The following is a 16,918-nucleotide window of genomic DNA, read 5'->3' as shown; positions in this document are numbered from 1 at the left end:
ATATTAAGAGGACTTTCCCCTTCAGAAGATGGAGTCCCCCTTTGTTTCCTTCCAGCCCTCTACCCTGGGCTGTAAGGTCACTCTATCGACTGTGTGGCAATGAATCAGGATGTGCATTGCCAGGGCATACAAACTGCAGACCCTTCCATTGCCATGGCTGATAAGTGCACATTCCACAAGGAGTGCTGCCACGACAGCAGTGTGGGCTTCCCAGGCTTCCCTTGAAGAGGTTTGCCAAGCAGCTACATGGTCCTCACCATCCCTTTTCATCAAACATTATAAGCTGGATTCTTTTGCTTCGGCTGAAGCAGCCTTTGGCAGGTGAGTCTTCCAGAGGGTCCACTCTGACCAGGGGCCTTCGGACCAGATGGCAGCCCACCCATAGGACAAGCCAGCTTTGGTATGTCCTATGCCTGGATGCTATCTCCACCATGGGGAGAAGGGGCGTTGGCCTTACCTGATACGCCTTTTCTCTGTGGGTGGAGACAGCATCCAGCCCCACCCTGGAGGAGGACTGATCTGAATCCAGTGGTACACACCATCATCAAGAAAACACATCAGTCTGTCTCTATGCCTTCGCCAAAAGCTGAGGACCATTGGTAATAGAGTATGTCCTCACAGCTCTGAGAGACTCAGTCCAATCAGCGAGCGAGATGAGGTCAACCCATGCCTGGGTGCATCTCCACCCAAAGAGAAAAGGCATATCAGGTAAGACCAACGCCCCTTCACTTCAGAATCACTGTATGATGGTAGCTGTGTTGAGGCCAATGGAAGCAATACAACTCCTCCTAACAAGACTACAAATCAACCTACTACCTGTAGCTCCTCTAAAGCCAATCAGATTAAAGTGCCTTTCTATCAAGAATTCGGCCCTTTCTGGATTCTGGATCATGCTGAGAGAAGGAGACACTCTTTTATTTAGAGTTAGCCATGCTGTATGGCAGCAATGGAAATATGTCCATCTGATGTTAATTGGATCTTGCCCCTCTCCCTCACTTCTGTTCTCCAGTGATCATTTTCCTCACTGTGTTTAATTTATGATATTGGTTTGGCAACAAGATTAATACAGAAAGACCACTGCAGTGAAGAATCCAACAACTACCTTTGGAATACCACTAGTAGTTCTTGTTAAATAACCATTATTTGCACACTTAAATAAAGAGTTGCAGACTATTATCACAGTGAAGAAGGGATGCCACATTTAACAATGGTAAGTGGCAATATAACATTATAACATATACTTATTGGAAATAGGATTGGCACTCACTCCTGCGATTGCCCAAACACTTTAAAGTTCTCATTACATGATTCATAGACTATATAGGAAAGGAAGTGGAAATATGAAGAATAAAGATTTTGATCAAACAAAAACCCCAACAGTATCAGTAAAGCATGAATGTCTAGCAAGTGTAAATAAATGTTTGTACAAATGTTCTTTTTATTCAAGGGCAGATGTCTTCCTAGAAGGCTTGAAGAATGAGTATTGACTATTCAATACTCAAACAGTTTTTGATAAGTTCCCCAAAATGAGAGAGACAAAAGAAAATTACAGTATCATAATCAGCTGTCCTGGTCTGTAGATTTCTGCATGATTGCTCCTAAAGACCAGAAAGGATAGAAGAAATCTAGGCTGACAGGAGAGGGGTTCCACTCCTCTAGTGAATCAACAAGCCAACACTGTATAGCATCCTTTCTGCAGTGCACAAAGCCTGAAGTTCCATTTAAGACCATGAGAAGTCTCTTGGCAAAAAGCTTTTTCCATGACCAATTATTCCTTGCGCTAATGAGTCTTTCTTTCTTTCTTTCTTTCTTTCTTTCTTTCTTTCTTTCTTTCTTTCTTTCTTTCTTTCTTTCTTTCTTTCTTTCTTTCTTTCCTTTTTTCTCTGTCTCTCTCCTTCTTTAATTTTAAGTTGTTCATTTTAGAATAACCAAGAAATCTGAGATATATGTCCTATTTGTGTCTTATTTTGGTAACAGGTTTACATTTAAAACTAAACCAAAGGAGGCATAAGAAACAGAAAGAAAGCATTTGCTCAGCCTAACAGTGACATGATTGATACCTTCCATAAAGATGAGCTGACCCTTGTCTGCTGGCATGTCAAGCCACCAAGTGCCTTGTGCTTGTCTGATTGGAATAGACATAGCAGAGATGTATTGAAAAGTTGCTGTCTTAATAAATATATATGTAGAAGCATAATATATACATACAAACCAGGTTTAATTTTCCTCCAGTGTTCCTGAGAAAGGTCACATGGAAGAGGACAAGACTGAGCATGTTTTAATCCTCATTAGCCTATGAGGGAGAAATACTGGGTTCACAAAGTCTTATTCCATTAAACCTCAAAAATGTTAGTTTTAGAGATAAGCTATACTTTCTGCTAACTTCTTTCACATAGACACTTCGTCTTGGCCATGTTAATGTGCACTACTCTGGTCTTTGGATTGACTTATTTTGCATCATCCCCACAACAAACCGTTTTGGTGCATTGGCAACAAAGTCAGAGAGTGGTGCTGCCCTTACAGTTTGATGTAGGACATTTTCAGGGAGCAATTGGTGAATTCCCTGAATTCCAGTCCCCTCCTATATAGTCACACCTGTCAATAGGAAAATCAATTGCCAATACCCCCTCTAGAACTGGTAGCCAGCAAGAAAATGAAACACCATTCACTTTCAGTAATACCATTGGGTCTAGGATTCTAGTTGCTGTCTTCCTCTGTGCCACATCAACCAGCCAAATTGAAGATATTTCTAGCTTTGGCTTTGGAGCTTTTTGCATAGGACTTAATTACTTGGAAAATTGATAACCTTGATTTTTTAAATAAAAAAATCTATTCTGTGCAAGCCAGGTTTCCACTCTGTTTTTCAGCCAAGCCAAAAGGGATATGGAGGGCGGTGCCAATGAGAGGATGTGAGACCCATATTCCTGTGAAAAACAAATAAATACTGATCTTCCAGGAAGTCAATCTTCCAGGAGTTCAAAAACGAGTTGAAATACAACTAGCAGAGAAATCAATACATCTTCTCACTGCATCTTCCATTCCTTCCAATATTACTTTCCCAAGTTGTCAGATGATTTTTGTTTTGTTTTGTGTAGGCTTTAACACCAGTTTATCAGTTTTCAGCAGTGGTATTTGTTTGGGAAGCTTCAGTAGATTCCCATGTCAAAATAAAGGACTGTACAAGCCAGATATCCATCCTCTCATGCAGGTTAACTCAAAATAGCCATAAATCAGAGATGACACAAGAAGGGGCATATCTATAAGTGGCAAGTAAGAGCTGGTCACTGAAGTCACTGACAGATTCTGGTCATTGGAATGTTGTAAATTGACTATAAAGCAAGATCAGTGTTTGGAGGAGAAGGAAAATATCACTTTAACAGCAGAAGCATGAAAGCCTCCTTTCACAGCATGCTGGCAATGACATCAAGAAGGCATTGTGAATATATGTTCCTTAAAAACAGTGGGAAATCCATATTGCAGTAGTAGGAATGTGAGCATGAGATCCCAAGAATTTCCATTCATATTAGAGGCAATGTTTAGGGGGCTTCTGGTTTGAATGCCATAGTTTCTTGATACACGTCAGATATTCATGGGTCCATATTGTCAATTCTCTCCCTAATCAGTAAGGCTGATTTGCATTCTATAACTTTTGTAAAGAACTTTACAAAGTTTACTATAAATTAATAGGAAGCATTTATTGCAGATTCCATTGTAAAGTGCCTATTCCCACTTTCAGTCTTTACCTTACAAGTTATTTAATAATAAACTCTGATGGGATCTTTAAGGCTAAACAGGGCATTTCCCTTTCTAAGAGAAGCCTTGCAAAAATAGTATTTGTCACAAGGAAAGTGAGTATGTCACTCAGTATTTGATAATATGGTTGAGAAAGCCTATTCTTGGCTCAGCTGTCTGTTATTGTTCTTCTTATGGGGGCAGTCATGTTTGATTTCTGATACTGACTCATTGGGAGGGAAGAAGTTTCCATGCTGTGTAATAATTAAATTTCTGGTAGTTTAGTGACGACTTTCTGAAATTGTGTTTGGAATTGTATATAAGAACTGGTGCCATCTAGTGCTTTCAGTGAAACAATGAAAGTTTCTGTCATAGTATTACATTATTTGTTCTCAGCAAACAAAATAAAGCATAACAATAAACCTGCAGCACTGAAATAAAACTTTAAGAATTAGCCCAATATAGTGAACTTCATTTAATTTAAAAATCAATAAAATAACAGATGGCAAAACACATCAAACCCTTTAAAACAATTTGATTTTTAGAGCTTTTGTCAGTATTGTAACTGATGGGCCACCTGCAAATTTTCAAAGAGAGAGTTTCATAAATGAGGGGCCACTGATGAGATGGCCAATTACCTGAAATAGTTTATTGGGTCAAGGGTTTTGACTTCTGAATGGAAATTTGGCACAAAAGCAAGTCTCTGTAATGCAGGGATGACTGAGGCAAAAACCCATCACTGAGTGCCTTGCTGGAGCTAATGGAGTTTCTTTGCTCAAGAGGAAAACCACAAGATCACCTACATGAGCTTCAGAGGGCAGTTCCTCATTAGGAAACCTATAGGATTTGGTGGGAACCTGTCAATAATTTGTAAGTACGGGGGTAGGGGAGCATGCTCACATCCTTAGGCAAAGTCTGTTTAAATAATAGTGGGTATGCCCAACCAACTTTCTAAAGCACTTTCATGAAATGAAAAAAGAAACAATTAAAATTAAAAATTAAAAAATTTAAATTTAAAATGAAAAAGATCTTCAACACAGTAGAACAGCCAAAGCCACCTTCAGCCAGAGAGAATTACCATACAAAGTAAGAAAATAAGGATCTAAAAATATTTAAAAACAAAAAGCTTGCTGAGAGTTTCAATTATGAAAACTAAAAAAAATGAACTAAGGGAAAAGTTAAATCTGGAATATTGTTTTATTAAGCAGTTTTGAATTAATTAATAAAAATCTAAAAGTTGTTTAAAAAGAAGATGGCTGCCTAACTTAATTAAACAATAAGATAAGTTGAGAAAGAAAAGAAAAAGAAAGTTAGTCTTTACTTTTTTAGATAGAGGCTAAAAAGCAACCAAGTGAAACATAGAAACATTATTACTGGTATATCAATGGTGGGATTCAATTTTTTTTACTACCGGTTCTGTGGGCGTGGCTTGGTGGGCCTGTCAGGGGAAGGATACTGTAAAATCTCCAGTCACAGGTGGTATTTGCCGGTTCTCTGAACTACTCAAAATTTCCGCTACCTCTTCTCCAGAACTGGTCAAAACCTGCTGAATACCACCTCTGCAGCATATGCACAATAATGGAGAAATCCTAAAATTGCCACAATGGTAAAATGGACTATAAAAATGTCAGAACAGGCAGAAACAGCAAAACTGACCTGATTAGCCAGGGGCAAAACCACAAGTACTTTTATAAATGACTGAAAACCTTTTATGAACTTCTTGGTGAAAATGGAAGAAAGTGAAGTGATCATGTATGATTTTGATGACTGAAAAGGGATTAATTAAGCTGTGAAAGAATGTTTTGTAATACCATAAGTTTGTCTATAACTGTTGAAAAGAAAACTTTATAATTGTTTGTGTCACAGTTTTTCTTTCAGTTCAGTTTTTCTTTCTTTTTCTTCCTTATATCTCTTTTTTCTTCATATTTTTCTTTACATTTGCTTTTTACTTATGTGCAAACTCTTGATAAAAATTATATATTGAGTCACCAGTTTCAGTAGATGTCGTTTCCAAGTAAGTGTCCTCGACCTACAATTCTTACAGCTTGATCCTAAAGGGACCCTGTTAAGTCAATTAAAGCCCTTCTGTCTAGATTAAGAACTTATTTTCATTTAATGATTTTGCACAGTGAAGCTAGAAGATACTGGTGGTTCCTTGATTAAGCTGTTGTTTACTCTTTGACAGTTTATCTGAGTAAGTAGTTTCTTGATTGGGGTATTATAGACAGCTTGATTGTTGATCTGGTATTAAGCTTGGTTTTAATCTTTGCTTATCTGAATATTGATTGCTGGCAAGGAGGTGTTATGGTCTTTAAGTTTTTTATTGCCTCTTTTGAATGCTATGGAAGTGTTGTTTATCTCTGTGTGCCTGTTGCTGACCAATTTGTTGGAGTGCCAAGCTTCCAGGAATTCTGTAGCATTTTTGGACTTGTTCTAAGATGCTCCCAGTTTTTCATTGAAACTGTGATGAAGTCTGTGCCTATTAAGGAATTTTTATCATGTCTTCTGACTGCTACTTGGGGTTCATGAATGTACTCTGCCAGTTATCTGTCTTTGTCCAACATAGTGGCTGCTACAGTCCTTAAACTTACGTTATAGATGACTCCTGTTTTTCTATTGGGTCTTTTGGTTTACTTAAGATGCTTTTTAGTGGTTTAATTTGCTTGTGTGCTACAGTGATTGTAATAGTCTGTTGATTTTTTTTTCAACTAGTGCATTGGTAATTGGTAGAATGTGCTGCCAGAAATTTTGATAATGGGAGACAAATTGACTGGTTTAAAAATGGGATTGTACAGATTCATGGAGGATTCAGGTGATCAGTGGCTGCTAATACTGATTGTTGGCTTGTTTATTACCAAACTTTGAAGGCTGTTTGTCTCCTAAGAAGGATAGATATTCAGAGAGGGGAATAAAACACATAACCAGAACACAAAACATTTACAGCTGGATAATGCCTTTGTTAGGACCCTGCTCCATACTCAGCTATGGATTTTCCACTCAGTTCTAAGGCTTTTTTAGTGGGCTGCTCTTCCCTCACCAGACGATTCTGTGCAAGAGTGAGGCTGAGGGACTGCACCAGCACTGCAGTTTCAAAATCTTGGAGCCAAGTGTTTGACAGAACATATTATAATGGAAACAGTGCTGATTGTTCAGTGGGCTTCTGCTGCCAACAACTCCAGAGATGTAATACAAGAGTTGTGTTCTATATGAACGCTCTACAAAATTTGATGTCTTAGAAGCTTTTCACCTCTTAAGGCAGAGGAATCTTTTTTATTCTAGGTTATTTTTAGGCTTCGAGACATTCTTTCAAATGGCACTTGGTGGTTGTTTTGAGCTTTACTGCTGGTGGTGTGGAGGGTGCTACTTGTGTTATTCACTGATATTTCTCAGGAAATGCAGAGGAATGCAACACTCTGGGAAGCACAGAAAAAGCCCTAAGGAATGGGAGGGAATTCTCTCATAGTTTCTCCCTTACTAGAAGTGCTAGAAATAAAAATGGCTGTGGAAAATTGCAGAAATGGTTGTCCAGTGAAAGACTGGCCACCACACAAACCCTTGCCTACCTCATCACTAAATGCAAGAGAATTTCATTCTGTTCAAGATAATTTTAAAAAAGAACTCATAATTCTTTTACTCTGTTGAATGACAACAGAAAGAAAGAAAGAAAGAAAGAAAGAAAGAAAGAAAGAAAGAAAGAAAGAAAGAAAGAAAGAAAGAAAGAAAGAAAGAAAGAAAGAAAGAAAGAAAGAAAAGGGCAAGATACATTTTCAATCTAGCTCTACTCTAAATGATGCAACACAGCTGAAAATTGGCTGTGACAGGGGAGGGTGCCCTCTGGACTCTTGCTTGAGGCAGCAAAATGTATCTATCTGGCCTTGAGGGTGATTTGAAAACCCGGTTTTCCAAGCTGTTGTTGAACTGCTGTTGTTGTTTTGCACCTGCTTGAGATTGTTTTGTTTTTCAGACATTCTTAGTAAGGCCTGCACCCGTAACAGAGCCCCTCACACATTTCTGCATAGCAGTTCAGATTTAATTTTCTTGTGGCAAGTACATTTGTAGTTTTAATAATTGCTTGTAATTCCTGGCTGTTGTATCACCACCTTCTGTGGGAGGCATTTGTTTGTGCCATGCTTGTCAAGCACATATTCATGTTTCACTTCATTGGCCTTACAAATTGTCAGCTGATTGTTTTTTGTTTGTGTTTCAACTTGTGTGAAACATACTGAACAGCAGAATACTTTTCCCCTAAGAATGAGAAGGACAGTGTTTTGTGATACCATTTCTGACACTAAAGAATAAAAATGTAGCACATTTGTTGATTGGATTTATTCATGAAGGGAGTTGAGCTTCAGTTGTTTTCACACATGGAACTTCAATCTCTGATGGATTCAACATCAACCAAAGATTAATCTAGGGGAAAGTGCCCACAAATCAGATGCTAGTCGCTTCCTCACTTCCAACATTGTCACTGTGGTGGCAGCAATCCTCACATGTCACTCCCAACTGCCCATGTGTAGATTGACATTTGTTTGGTTATACCAACCCTGTAAGAAGGGAAGGGCTTTCTCTTTTTATTAGCAGAGAGAGAGAACTGTTACAGGGATGCAGAACCCTCCCTCTGCTTCAAGAGCGTTCAAGTATCAAGTGATCCAATGATTATATGTATGTTCATGCATAAGCTTTTTTATGATTAAAAATGTGAGATATTGCCCTGGAGTAAAAAAAGCAAAATGTCTACTGCACAACTATTGTTAATCCTTATATCTTCCATCAAAGGCCCCAAATATTCTATGATAAGAATGCCCTATTCCCAAACTGGATGATGCCAGGTCCAAAAAGTGGATGGACCATTTAAAAAATTAAATAAAATTAATTGATGTAACAAATCATGTTTATGGATTCCCTGCAATGATAAAAGAATAGAAAATAAATAAGGAAGTATAATTCAATTTCAGCTCCATGCCAACGTATTGTATTTAATGCCCACCCACAAACAATAGGTATAAAAGTCAACTTTTGAAATGTAGTAGAATGTCTAATGTCCTCCCCCATTGCAGACATAAGATTATTTTTTAAAATAGGGAAAATTCTCTTTTTAAAATATAAATTCCCAAAGAACTATAATTACTAAAAAGGTAGACATAAGTGTGTCAAATTAGTTTGAAAAATCACAGTTTCCATAAAAACCTCTGAGACAGTTCATCTATAAAATTAATAGTACTTCATTTGCTAAGTTAATGTTTCTCCTATTCATCAATATATATATGTCTGACTGTCACCTGATCAAATTAGATAAGTAGTTAGATATAAAAAGGTTAACTTGTACACTCTGCTTTCCCAAAAAGAAGCTGGATGTACAAACATACATTTATTTTTCTCTTGAGCATACACACATCTGTGGTCAGAGACACACACAATATCCCCTCTCCCTCCTTCCAAGAGGAAAGCATGGGAAATCTGAGCAGATTACATAAACTTTAAGTGGCATGGAAATTGGGGAAGCAGAAAAATGAAACCAAGGAAAAGAGAAAACTACCAGAGAAATCCATTTTGACTATACAGTAGTCACTATCCTGATTTTCCAGGCTCCAGAGTAAATAGCCTGAAGCAGGTAGCACAGAAAGAGCTGCTAAGAGAGAGAGGTAGTCAGAAGTGGGTACTATGGAAGGGCCAAACAAAAAACAAAAAAATGAGAATGGAGAAGAAGTTGAATATGTGGGACAGCGAAGGTGATATTTGAGGGTATCAATGGACAGAGGGTACAATGAAAAGGAAGTAGCAGTGAGGAGAAAATATTGAGGAAGTGGCATCTACATTTTCAAATGTATCTTGAAAATATAGCTACTTATACTTTCTTGAAACATTTATTCAATGCTTTTCACAGACTAATTCCCAAGGAGAGGTATAACAAAATACATACTGTGATGGCATATTAGCACACTCGACTACACCTCTAGACTTATTTTTCAGCATGTTTCTAGAAATCTAAAGAAAGCTTTTTTTTATAAGAAAGGGTTAGGCTTATAAAAAGGATTTGCATGAATATTTGAAGGTATGTATGGAATTCTTTTCTTTTTAGCTTAATCTGGCTTTCACAATCATACATGTTATGATGATACATGGCTTCCATAAACCAGTTTGAGTGCATCTGATACTCAAATTGAAAATGGTCATTTGGTCTTTATTTCTACTGAGATGTATGATGACATAGAGAGTATGCTAAATGGATACTTCATTAATGGTGACTAACAATGGGCAGTATGGAAATGTGATCATGCTATTAATGAAGCATAGCCATTATAAAGGAGCATCCTTTGGTAGTAATCAGACTTATCTGGTTTTATTCCTCCAATTCTCATTTTCCCTGCAGGCTGATAGAAAAATAGAAGTTACTATAATATTAAAAAAGTTACAGTGATGCATGTATTTCCCACAATATGCTAATAAATATGAATGGATGCTAGCTTTGGCTATAAACAGCCTTGGGGAAAAACCTTTTTGAAAACTGTGTATTTATTTAAGGGGAAGTGTATCTTGTCCCTGCTTTTTGAATTAGACATTTTACAATATCTCTTTCATTCCAGTGGATTTCCCAGCATTAGAGGATGAGGTTTCAATTCATGGGGAAGATTTTGGAGAAAACTCTGAAGATGGTGAGTGGCATATGTTCCCTGCTTCAGTATTCAAGTTTCAATTCTACTTTCTATGATTCTCTGAAAATCAAATTATTGCTTAGCCACAAGTAAGCCATTTATGAATCTGAGGTATGCGGATTATATCAGTTTGCTTTAGAATTGGTAGGGATGTGTATGTGAGTCATTACCTCTGGCTACAAAAATCATGTTTAGGGTATAGGAATGAAGTGCAGTATTTTAATAGCTGTTGGTCCCATAGCCAGGGCAAGTTTTGCCTTCACATTGCATAATACTAATTAGCATCTGCACTATACAAAGTAGGGCCTGTTAATTGCGAGAGCTCCATCTATTAATCAATGGGTGGATGCTGGCACAATTGCACACACACACACACACACACACACACACACACACACTGCTTTCACAAAAACATCCAGCATATCTTTTCTCAGATATAGAATGAGAGCAAGTTGAAATACAGCAAGCTAATATCTATCATACTCCTTCAAGGCCTGGAGAAGTTCTAAACGTATATGCTCCCTATGCTTCCCTGCCAGCCTACTGGTATTTTCTCACCATTACAGAATTAGCATCCTTCTGATGTGATGGATCTAGACCAGGGGTCTCAAACTCAATTTACCTGGGGGCCGCTGGAGGCAGAGTCTGGGTGAGGCTGGGCTGCATAAGGGATTCCACAAAAAACGTTGTTAAAAAAATATCCTCAAATGTTATACTTTCATATCACGGTGGGGGCCACAGGATATCGTCCTGTGGGCCGCAATTGGCCCACGGGTTGCGAGAATGAGACCTCTGATCTAGACGAAGAGAAATGTAAAGCTTTAGCTGGAGCATGAATTGGAGACAAATTAGGCAGCAGAAACATTTGGCAACTAAAAGATACAATTTGTTTCACTAGGGATGCAAGCAAAATCCTGCACTTTAAGCCTTTCTCACTAAAGTAAAACCACAGAGCATTTCTTTGAAACAGCAGGCAGAACACGGGAAGGGAAACTATTATAAAGTGATGCAGATTGGAGGTCAGGCTGAGACAATGAATACTGAACTACTGTCTCCATCTAGGAGACAGAAGCTCCCTGTTGCATGTGGCTTGAGAACGTAGAAGCCCCAGTGAGAAACCCCAGTAGTAAAGAAAGTTATGAGGACAAGTTTAAAATGAATTGCACAGTATCTACCAAAGCAACAGTGTTTAATTAACCCTTTAGTTTCAGACATTTTAACCTTCCTATAAGTATACAAATGAAGATCTGGTTCCTACATGACAAGGTTTCCTACAATCACAGTGACAATTTGGTTAAAGGACATGTAAAGCTTGTCCTCCAGCCAATTTCAGATAAATGTTCTAGAAGTTGGCCCCTCCAAATTGTCCATGGGAACCCTTTTCCCTCAGGGGCATTTCCTTTACTAGTCCCACCCAAAATGGCTTTTCTGATAACCTCTTGCTTCCTATTGCATTTCAGATGCCATAAACCTGGACAGAAATCACACCACACTTTCTACAAACTCCCCACTGACTCCACTGGTGGACACAGAGAAGAGCTGGCTATATACTCTGGACCCCATCCTGGTTACCATCATAGCCATGAGTTCTCTAGGAGTTCTTCTAGGGGCAATTTGTGCTGGGCTACTACTGTACTGCACCTGTTACTACACTAGCCTCTCTTCCCGGAGCTCTACCACTCTGGAGAATTATAACTTTGAGCTTTATGATGGCATCAAACACAAGGTCAAAATGAACCACCAAAAGTGTTGCTCTGAGGCATGACTGATTGCACTGAAATCACATTTGACATTTCATTCCAGCAGTAGTGGCTGGGGAAGATTACTTTTTCTATGGGAACTGAATGCCATAATTTTACACAAGCCCATGCTGGAATGCTGAAGGGGTGGGGGGTTGCTGTTGTTTAGAAGAAAAAGAAGAAAGCAGCAGCAAGAAGAAAGTTGAAAGAGGATTACCATTTGTAAGAAATGTGGGTAATTGCTCTTTCAGGAAGAATTGGGTAGGCTCAAACAAAGCAGCCACCATGCTCTCTATTTTATTTCTTCTGTGAGCCAATTGCATCTGTAGTAGGCAAAAGATCCACTTGGTTTTGAGGAAGCGAGGGAGAAAATGTGCATAATTGTTTCCCACTCCCTTCTTCGGATGAGATTGCTAAATGGTCCCCTCCCCTTCCCCTTTCTAGTCTTAGTAATTATAATCTCACACTTGTTCACCCACACAGGAACCCGCGTGCCCTAGCCAGTAGATCACCTTTCAGAAATGGTGCTTGAACGAAAGGGACTGTCTCAGTGCTGTGGGTGATGAAACAAGTCCAGGAAGCTGCAGCCACTTCCAATCTCCCCCACACCAGCAATGAAACCATGTGGTTCCTTTTCACCAATCGGAAAAGGAGTGGCAGTGATTGGGGACAGAGGGGGGAGGAGGAGAGGATCTGGCTCATGGATCAGCGGGAAAAGCAGCACTTTCTTCCTGGATTACCAAGCAAAAGAAACAGGCAGCCAGAGATGTGAAAGTTGACAGAAGCACCTCCTCCAGAGAAGCTGAAGAGCCTTAAAGTGGTTTGTGAAAAAGAGCCATTTATTAAATCCAGATCTTGGACTGAAACAGCAGAGGCCTTCATCACAAGGGCTCTTTTTTCTCCTTTTCTTTCTTTCCCTCTTTTTTTAATCTTATTTTTTTAGTGAACATTGCCACAAACAAAAGACACAATTATAAGGTGCCCAAGAACTCAGGAGATGGCTTTTTATATATTTCAAGAGGAAGACAGGCTGCTAGGTAGATAGATAAATAAATATATTTTGTTAATGCTGTGTCCACTCTGATGGGGAAAAAAGAAGTATTAAAAGGCTTGTGGAGTAAATGCAGTTATTCAGCCCATCACACAGGGTGGCAATGATACCTCTAACTGGCAGATATGATTTAATGTCATCATTAGCCCATAAGAAGGACTTAATTTTTCTGCAAAGGATTCTAAACTAATGTACCCTTTGAGCAGATTCATAATTGTGGAGCTGTCTGGCGAAGACATTGGTGCTTCACAGATTAAGCTCCTTTCGGGAGGACCCAGCCATTGGAAACCTAAGGTTATGGCAACATCGCAGGGTATCAAGGTTAAGCTGATAGTATGGTTGTCACATAAATGGATCTGGAGCAATCTTCTATCACCTTCTTCCTTCAGAAAAATGCAACTTGCTTGTTGTGGTTTGCATAGCAATTTGTTTATTTTTGAAGGGCTTTGTCTGAATATGTATTTGACTTTTTTTAATAAAGTGCCTTAGAAAAATATTTTTCCCTTAGAGGTGTGTGATGTAATGAATTACCACTGAGGCATTCAATGTTTCTCCTTATCCCTCTTCCTCCTTCACTTCTTCATTGCCATCAGATCTCTACTGGGTAGAGTTTTGTCCTCTCAGATAGTCAAATATATAACTGTTTTCATGTGTGCTGTGCCATGCTTGAAGTATCTTGCAGACCAGTTTACAGTACCAACTTTCAATTTCCAATGCCTTTTTTCAGCTCTTGGCAGCAATCTTCAAGCCACAGGGTGTGTTTTGTTTTTTGTTTTTTAAGTCATAGTGACTGAGGTGTGAGATATTTTCCAAATTAGCAGATTGGATGGGCAGTTTTTCTTTAAAGTGGTAATTTGAGGAATGACACCTGATAGCTTACTATGATAGATTGATACTCAATGATAATGCTATAATGCTGATATAGCTTCATCTTTGTGCTGGCTAAGCTCTTTTCTAGGAATGTACCTAATTTTCAGTAATTGTCACTTGTTACATTTCACTGGAATGCATTTCTAAATTGCTACTTGTGAATGTAATGGTACATCTTTGGGTACGCATGGGTCATATATGTACACATGTATAGAAGTGAGGATTTTCAGCAGCTATCCTACACACACAGGATCTACTGTCATGCAAACTATGAAATGCTCTTCTGGACAGTTTTATATGCATGTTTACCAAGCTAATGTCTAGAACGTTTGGTGTATGTGGTAATAACCACTTGTGTGCAAGGGTATGAACAAGGCACTTACTTTCACTTTAACACACTGAAGTCACCATTTTGTGCAGGTGTAGGTGTGCTTAAGTGCAGCTGATTTTGGTGCATTTAATTCCGTGATAGACCAGGATGTTAAAGCATTGATTTTCACACTATTTTCTCCATTCCACAGAAGACCAGCAGGAGCAACTCATTGAAAGAAATAATGTTACTGGTAGTCCTTGACTTAGGATCACAATTGGAACCAGAATTTCCAGTGCTAAGCAAGGTGATTATTAAGTGAGTCGCATTAGATTTTGCAACTTTTTATGCCATGGTTGTTAAACAAATCTGGCTTCTCCCATTTGCTTATCAAAAGTTGGCTGGGGAGGTCACAAATGGCAACCCCAGGACTCTTCAGCCATTGCTGAAGTACATGCCAGTTGCCAAGCCCTCGGATTTTGATCACATGACTGTGGAGATGCTGCAACTGTCAGAAGTCATTTTTTTCAGTGCTGTTGTAACTTTGAACAGCCAATAAATGAATGGTTGTAAATTGAGGACTACCTGTAAATAGATGTCCTTGAAAAACAGCATGAGCAAGATGCCATCCATCATTCCTAAAATACATAGCTGCATTGGGAGTTTTGGAACATCCATTGTTCACACAGAGCAAAGCTGGCTAGCTAGTGGCTTGTGTCCTGGAAAATACTTTGGAATATGCTCCCAATTCTGTGCAAGAGTTTAGTTTTTATGTGCTCCTGGGTTTCCATAGCAGAAGGCAGCTTAGAGAAAGTACTCTGGTAGCAAGTACTCTGGTAGCATTTCAAAAGCACTGCCTTAAACAGCCTTGCTCTAACAGAATAATGACTGTATCTATCCAGGTATACCATATACAAATACACTTCAACTCACCCTAAACTGAAGTACCATATAGAGCGTGATCATCCAATTTTACAGGGGCTCCTTTGGCAGACCTGATTACTGCTACCAATGTTGAAGAAAGGTCCACAAGCCAGCTAAGGCTTATCACTGGAGCACTCCATGGTTTTCAGTGGAAGAATAAAGCATAGTTGGATGGGGTCCCATCCATATTTCTCTTATACTTGCATGGTGGATGAAGGAAGATCTCAGAGATGATATAGATATATTAAAAGGTAGTGTTGCTGTCTATAGTAGACATACAGAGAGTGAGAGTTCGTATATACATATATTACAATGTATATGTGTTTGCGCGTGCTTGTGAGTTCTCTGTATGTATTATATATGTAAGTGGCTATGTGGGGTTTCTTGTATCTTTAATGGAGGCAGAGGCTGCTGCCACCCTCGGCATCAGTTCAACCAGGAGGGCAGAGCAAATGGCATGCAATTGAAGAATCCCATACACTTTGTATTCCATGTTGGCAGGTACAGGGGCTTTGTTGTGTGTGCACTCAATGAGCAAGAATCTGGCCATAATGCTGCATAGCTGATACCTGACCTACCTCCGTGCTGGGTGCTTTACTGTTCTAATGCAGAAAATGGTGTTTGATTGTATTTTTCATAGGGTGAAAGAAAAAACGAAAAGAATTGGTGCATATTTTCATGTCAGTATGTTGTCATCTGCAAATGTATGTTGTGCTTGATGATCCATGTTCTTTAGTAACCTCCCTCTTTTCCAGATGGACAAAGAAATGCAGCCTAGTGCTACCAATGCCTTTGCTGAAATATTGCTTGCTTCCTCTCTCCCTCCCTCCCTGCCTGCCTTCCTGCCTCCCATGGTCAGCTTCACCATGGCCAGTAGGAGCACTGCAGGGTCTTTGCTTTCTAAGCAGATATCTAAAGAGTAAGAGGGAGGAAAAATGCAGGAAATGGGATTTTGCATATCTTACCAGCTCAAGGTAGTTTGATCATTTTACTGGCTGTGCCAGATCATGTGGACTTTAAAGCTTTTACTGTGATTCTTCAGTGTTTAAAGAAAAACCCAAACTGTGTTTCTATGATTTGTATAAAAGCCTTTTAAAAGTACTATTTAATAAACATTATAGTAGATAACTTTTCTGAGTCCACTTATTTTGGGAAAGAGAGGTAACGTTCTGATTTCTGATGCTTCAAGGGCGGTCTCCCTGCCAAAACCAATTTTCCCGCCTGCAGCCAGTGTGACTTTGCCTTTGTCCATGGCATAGACTGGATTAGTCTTTCAGGAAGATGGCAATGGGCTTTTCCACCCAGGGAGATTAATTGTGCTACATAACAAGTTACATATAGTGAGAAGTGGATTAAGGTATGATTATATATAATTGCAATTTCTTAAATTTCCATGGCAGTTTGTAATTTTGAAAACATTTGCTATGTAGAGTCTTGGCTACAGTCCAATAAAGCTATTGTGACTGCCCCATTAAAATCAAAGTAACAAATTGGTAATGGCTGATGTGCCCAGGGCTTTTAGCAGAATTCATAGCCCAAAGCTAGTTGTGTTTATTGGAAATTATTACCACATTGCTCTGCGTGGTTTATTCTCAATAAATGTATCAAATGTTTTGATCTTGGACAGTGCTACCATTAG

The 16,918-nt window shown here is 38.9% G+C and overlaps 1 protein-coding gene across 2 annotated transcripts in view; it reads left to right on the top strand.

Moving 5' to 3' along the window:
- NRP2 (neuropilin 2) overlaps positions 1 to 16,407 on the top strand; it is a 251,186-nt gene extending 234,779 nt beyond the window's left edge. For both annotated transcript variants that reach the window (XM_087949492.1, XM_026673205.2), the window contains exons 16-17: positions 10,317 to 10,385; positions 11,846 to 16,407. In XM_087949492.1, the coding sequence (XP_087805618.1) occupies positions 10,317 to 10,385; positions 11,846 to 12,150 (374 nt within the window). In that variant the 3' untranslated portion in view covers positions 12,151 to 16,407. The remainder of the gene's footprint in view (positions 1 to 10,316; positions 10,386 to 11,845) is intronic.
- The last annotated feature ends 511 nt before the right edge of the window (positions 16,408 to 16,918 follow it).

This window comes from Notechis scutatus, chromosome 1 (genome assembly GCF_049901735.1).
Source record: "Notechis scutatus isolate UNSWTSFEM ecotype Mainland chromosome 1, rNotScu1.2, whole genome shotgun sequence".
Lineage (NCBI taxonomy): Eukaryota > Metazoa > Chordata > Lepidosauria > Squamata > Elapidae > Notechis > Notechis scutatus.
Note: the sequence above shows the minus strand (reverse complement) of the source record. Positions and strands in the feature narration are given on the sequence as shown.